Source organism: Pteronotus mesoamericanus, unplaced genomic scaffold (assembly GCF_021234165.1).
Source record: "Pteronotus mesoamericanus isolate MK-2021 breed Mesoamerican mustached bat unplaced genomic scaffold, CSHL_Meso_final contig_121, whole genome shotgun sequence".
Lineage (NCBI taxonomy): Eukaryota > Metazoa > Chordata > Mammalia > Chiroptera > Mormoopidae > Pteronotus > Pteronotus mesoamericanus.
The window spans coordinates 3,027,278-3,033,277 of NW_026555046.1; the positions used below are offsets into that span (position 1 = coordinate 3,027,278).

General features: G+C 45.5%; 1 protein-coding gene across 1 annotated transcript in view; it reads right to left on the reverse strand.

The window, feature by feature from the left end:
• Window positions 1-1,672, reverse strand: part of TMEM131 (transmembrane protein 131) — a 243,461-nt gene extending 241,789 nt beyond the window's left edge. The window contains exon 1 of the mRNA XM_054586120.1: window positions 1,184-1,672. Coding sequence (XP_054442095.1) covers window positions 1,184-1,361 — 178 coding nt within the window. The 5' untranslated portion in view covers window positions 1,362-1,672. The remainder of the gene's footprint in view (window positions 1-1,183) is intronic.
• Between the last annotated feature and the right edge of the window lie 4,328 nt (window positions 1,673-6,000).

The following is a 6,000-nucleotide window of genomic DNA, read 5'->3' on the forward strand; positions in this document are numbered from 1 at the left end:
AAATAAACAATTACTCCTTTCTATAAAGATTGCAATTCTTTGAATAATTTCCATATATGTTAACCCAGACTAAGGTTGCTTAGAGTATGAAATGAAGAAATGTAATGTTTTGAACAAAAATAAACAGTAAACCGAAGCACACTTACACTTCAACATTAATTTGGTTTGCAATAAAAAGCATAAAGTGGAACATCAAATTTTCTTGCAGTGGCAGTTCAGAGTGAAACAAAAGCTAAACTAACAAGTTTTGCTTAGTTTTTTAAAAAAGCATTGACTTTTCAGTGATTTCTTCAGGAAGGCTCTGTGACTCATTTCCCTACGCTCAAAAACAGGTAGTATTGATGAAATTACAGATTTGGTCTTTTAGGTGACAAAATAATGTTTAATCCTGTGAAAGCACCAGTTTACAGTCATACAACACTAACAAGAGGTTTTAAATAGGGGCCAACCCTTAACTGTAAATTGAAGATAAGATTTGCAAACTAGAAACTTGACATTTGTATTTAAAGTCTTTCGTGTTGAAGATAACGATACCCAATTACGTATCTTAAAATAAAAAATATAAACAGACTTCCAGTAACTTACTAGAACGCCAAATAGAATTGTACTGTTCATACATACAGAGAACTGTTAGCTAAACATCCGTCAACCCTGCAAAGCGATACTGACGAGGGAAACTGAAGAAACAAGATTCATCTCCTAGAAATGTCTGAACAAATTCAAAGTAAAATGTTTTAAGTTGTGTTTTGAAGCCTTTCCACCAGTCTCGCTATTTTTACTACCGCACTTTAAAGTAAGCCCTGTATGTACGCCGTTATTCAAACCGCAACCAAGAGAAGAAAAAGTGTCCTAAAATTTGCCTATTAACAGGAATCAAGTCTCAATATATGCACCATCCCCCGTCAGAGTGGGCCAAGTGGCAAGACTATCCGAGAAGTCAGGAAGTTTTGAAATGGCAGTGACAGGAGACAAGGGGGAAGACAAGGGGAAGGAATCACGAACAAGAGCAACTCGGTGCGGGCCAATGCAGCGAGTTGGCATCTGGACAGCAAGTTCAAGACTCCGGACGGGGCTCGACCCGGCAACTTCGGCCAGATGGAGCTCCGTGCTGCTGCCCTGCCTCCCAGTCGCGAGGGCGCAGTGACAGCGCGGGGCTGGAGAGACGCCGGGCGGTGACACCCACCTTCCTTCTCGGCCCGCGCCGCGGCCACGACGAGGGTCATTACCAGGTGAAGCGCTCCTAGGAGGCCGGCGGCCACGCTCCGCGGGCCCCTGCCAAGGCCGGCGGCTGGCTCCAGACCGGCTCCGGCGGAGGTGAAAGCGGCGGCGGCTCCTGCTGCTCCTCCGGCCCGCTTTCCCATCCCTGCCGGCCGGGGGCCGCCGCGCTCGAAGTACGGCGCGGCCCTTCTCGGCGAGGCGGCGGTGGCGGCACGGGAGCCGTGGTCCAGACTCGGGCAGCGACGCCGGGGACGAGAGCGGCTCCGGGCCCAGGACTGGGACTCCGGCTGTGGGTCTGGGTCCGTGCGTGCGTGTGAGCGAGCGTGTCAGTCACGGCCCCAGCCTCGGCATCGCCAGCGAGGAGTCGAAGCGGAGAGGCCCCGGGTCAAGCACGGCAGGCGGCCATTCTGAAAACGGGCACGGGCCAAGGGTTCCGGACGCTGGCTTGCGAGGGGCGGGGCACGGCCCAGGGCACCGCCTCCGCCGTGCAGTCACCTGTGGGCCCGCCGGTCAGCTGTCTGCCGGGACACAGTGGGTCTGAACTCCTCGTCTGGCTGTCGGAGGCCCACGGCTCCACCGGTCAGGGAGAGCGGGGACAGCACAGCCCCAACCTGCCACGCTGTCCCACAGGAAGAAGGGGGGAGGCAGCCCTGGCTCTGCCGCCAGGAGTTATCATGGCGACGCACGCTTCACGGAGGCGGTGACGGCGATCACGTGGAGACGGGGAGGCCTCGCGGCGCAGCCGCCGTGGTGTAGGGGTGGAGCTCCAGGGCGCTGTGGGAGGTTTGGCAGCTGCTTAGACGCGGGGAACAGCTCCCGCATCGTAGGCACTGCAGTGCGAGAGCCTTCCAAAGGATTCAGTGTGCCTACTGACTTCGAGGCCCAGCGCGGAAAATCCTTTCCAGTGACTTCCTGGTCCCACCTGCGCCTTTCAGCCCCTTGGGGGAATACCCCGTGCCTGATTCTGTGCCTGAAGGCGCTTCCTGGAGAAAGGAGACCTGCTCTGCTCATTTTTGTGTTGCCCGGCCAGTGTATCCAGGAGCGCTTACTGGAACCTTCTTGCCCTTGGATTGTGCCCACTGTTATGTGTGTGTGTACAAAGCAGTACTGACCCTGGAGGGAGAGGGCAGGTTGTTTTTTTGGAAAAATGTCCAGTGGCACTGCTGGCTGGCCTCGTCTTGAAGTGATCTTAAGACGTTTTATTCACATATTTCCTTCGAGGCCCAAATTAAACACCATCCTCTGTAGTCTCCATTCGTACCTCTTAGATTCCCTTTCCACCTTAGAATAAGGTTCTCGGTGCGCTTAGCTCTTCTCTCCAAAACGATTTACGTTCGATGAGGGAGTCCCTCTTTACTCATCCTAGTAACCTCTCCCAAACTCTTAATTTAGAGACTATTTAGTAAATGTCATTTTAAGACTAAGTCCGCCCCTAATACGTCTTGGAACAAACTACATAGGAAAATAAGATTTCAGGAAGATTTACAGAAGAACCTCCAAGGGCTACCCTAGACAAGCTCTTACATTTATTTTATTTATAAATGGATTTTTAGTGGCCTTTGAAAAGCAATTTTACATTTCTGAATGTTAGTGTTAAATGTGAGTAATCAAATTTTGTTCTTGATATAATGAAATAGGAGTAATCATCTCTACGTTGGCTTTTCCATATTTGCATAAGCCTAGGGCAACAGGCAAGAAAGCTGCCCAAGGCAGCTAAAGTAACTGAGTGCCTGAGAGCGGCGTACCAACTACCTGCTAATGTGCCGTACAAGGAGTCAGCCACCCTTGCCCATGCTTAGGCAGGCAAGCCCCTCCAACCAAGAAATACTCAGGTACTCACACAAAAATAAACCACATCTTCGAATTAGCCCCAGGCTCAGGAGCCTTATGGGCAATAACTTCAATATATTGGAATTTGGACATGTACAGACACATTTGAGGAAAGTCTCATGAAGGTAATGAAGCTTAATCTATAGGGCCTCTTTCTTGCACAAGCTCTTTCCAAGACTCTGTGCCTAATTGTGTATTTACATTCTTGTATTCTTGTTCTTAAAGTGGCCTCTTTGATAGTTTTGTAAGCTTTCAGAGCCCACTCTACCCGAACCTCCCCTATGCCTGGTGGACAATGTGAGCCAGAGGAGTGATGAAGTTCATTCCCAGGAAGGGGTGACTGCTGGGAGAATAATGACAAAAGAAGAACAATTAATGGACAGATTAGTAAATTGTGTGTTGGAGAACACCTCGAGTTGAGCCACTGTCATCCCTTCGTTCTCTCCCCACCGTTAACATCCATGTGCCTTGAGAAGGAGAGGACTATGAGTCAAAACTGAAGCTACACCAAGGGCCCTTGTGAAGTTCTGACTAGCTGCAGAAACTCCTCCCTTTTAGGGAATTAGAAAGGCCTGGCCAGTGGGCAAGTGGAGTCAGGCTGTTTAGCTGGCAAAATCAGGGAAAACCCGCCAGACCAGCAGCATCAGCATAATGATTTTTTAGAGATACAAATCAGGCCACAACCCAGACCTGTGGAATGAAAAACTCTGAGTTGAGGACCAGTAGTCTATGTTTTAACAAGTCTCCTGGGTGATTCTGGTATATACTCAAGTTTGAAGACTGTCGTACTAAAGACCGTTGATACGTTCCAGGAATTACAAGTTGTTGGGATTCCTCATCTTCTACTCGTTTTGTTCTCTACCAAGATTAGTAAACTACTGTTGAAAGCAGAGTTATAAGGGAATTAGACAAATTTGGGCTTAAACCCCAGCCCTACCTCTCTTAGCTAAGCAAAGTATTCAACTTTTCTGGCCTCAGTTTCCTTATCTGTAAATTTATCTAATAAATTTGGGGAGATTAAATAAGATATGTTAGTAAACATGAAATAGTGTTTGGCACATAGTAAGAGATTGTAAAAAGTAGATTATTGAGTACCTACTTTTTTTCAAAACACCATATTAGGCACCATGAGGCTTTCAAAGATTATTCCACAGAACATTTGAGGAGACTTACAAGAATATTTTCATTATAATAAAAATATATATGAATTAAAATTTTGGACAAGATAGGGAAAACGCTGTTGGAGTCCCCAGGATTCTATCTCACTGGCTCCCTAGGTGAATGCATGTGGTCTCCTGATACTCAATACCATCTTAAACTCTTTCAAGTCCTAACTTCATCTCACCAGCCAACCAGTTTCTATTGCTGTCCCCACTCAGGCATCTAATAAACACATTAAATTTCCATGAACTCCTAATCTCCTCCTCAAACGTACTCTACCCACAGTTTTTCCAATCTCCAGGGAAACTCCAGTCATCCAGTTCCACCAGCCAAAAACCTAGGAGCCATTCTTTATTCATCTCCAGATAGATCCAGAACCTAACCACTTAACCACTTCTCATCACCTCCATGTATAAGCTAGAATGAACCCCACCAGCTTCTGCCTGGATTTCTACAAGGGCTTCCTAACAGCTTTCCCTGTTTCCAATTGTAAAAGGAAAAATTTCCACTTATAGCACTTGCCTAAGAGAAATCAAAATGGAATGCTATGTTATACCTCAGCTGGTTAAAACCAGCTGAGCTGATGGACTATGAACTTTGAATGACACCTAGGCCAGACCTTTATTAGACCTAACTGGAGTCTTGTTGCTGCCCATTTAGCAAAGGACTTGTTTTATCCAAAATATTCAAACTTCTGGATTTCAATCCTTAATCAGCATAACCATCATGAACCCCCTTTCGTCTTTCTAGCATTTAAAAGGCCCTGACTTGGACAAGAATCATACGATTTCATTCGTATGTAAGATGTAAAATAGAAAGAAAGAAACAAACAAATTCATAGACAACAGAGAGGAAGGGGGGTAGGGAGAGGAAAAATATGTATATTTGATCCCCTTTATCCTAATGGAGGGAGACGACACTTTGGATGGTGAACACACAATGCAATGTACAGATGATGTATTATAGAATGATACAGTTGAAACTTATGTAATGTTATTAACGAGTGTTACTACAATAGATTTAAATATAAAAAGTTTAAAAACTCTGACTTTTCCCAACTAATGAATTTCTCACTGGTTTGTTTCCTTGCCTGCCAAGTATATACACTGAAATTTTATTTTTTATTTTTTATTTTTTATTTTTGAGATCCTGTGGTCTTTGCTTTATATTTTGACATAAATTTGCACATTTCGGATCTCTCGTAAACACAGTAGCTAAAAGGACCCATTTAAAACATGGGCCATCCAATGTCCTTCCTGCAAGGACTCCCATCTCGGGGTAAAAGCCAAAGCTTTTTTTTTTTTAATTTATTTATTTATTTATTTATTTTTTAAATACATTTGTCTCTGCCTCCCCCGCCACCACTTTCCCTTGCCCTCTCCCTCCTCCCCTCCCTCAGCTCTTCCCCTTTGGTTTTGTCCATGAGTCCTTGCTATATGTTCCTTGACTTTCCCCTTTCCTTCCCTTTCCCTGCCCCCACCTTCCCTCTTGTCTCTGTTGATTTCTTTTCCTTTCAGTGTTGCTGGTCGTATTTTCCTTGCATCTTTGTATTGTTGGTTTAGTTCCGCTTATAAGTGAGATCATATGGTATTTGTCTTTCACCCCCTGGCTTATTTCGCTTAGCATGATGCTCTCCAGTTCCATCCATGCTGTCGCGTAGTTTAGTACTTCTTTTTTCCTTTCTGCTGTGTAGTATTCCATTGTGTATATGTACCATAACTTTTTGATCCACTCATCTACTGATGGGAATTTAGGTTGCTTCCAACACTTGGCTATTGTAAATTGTGCTGC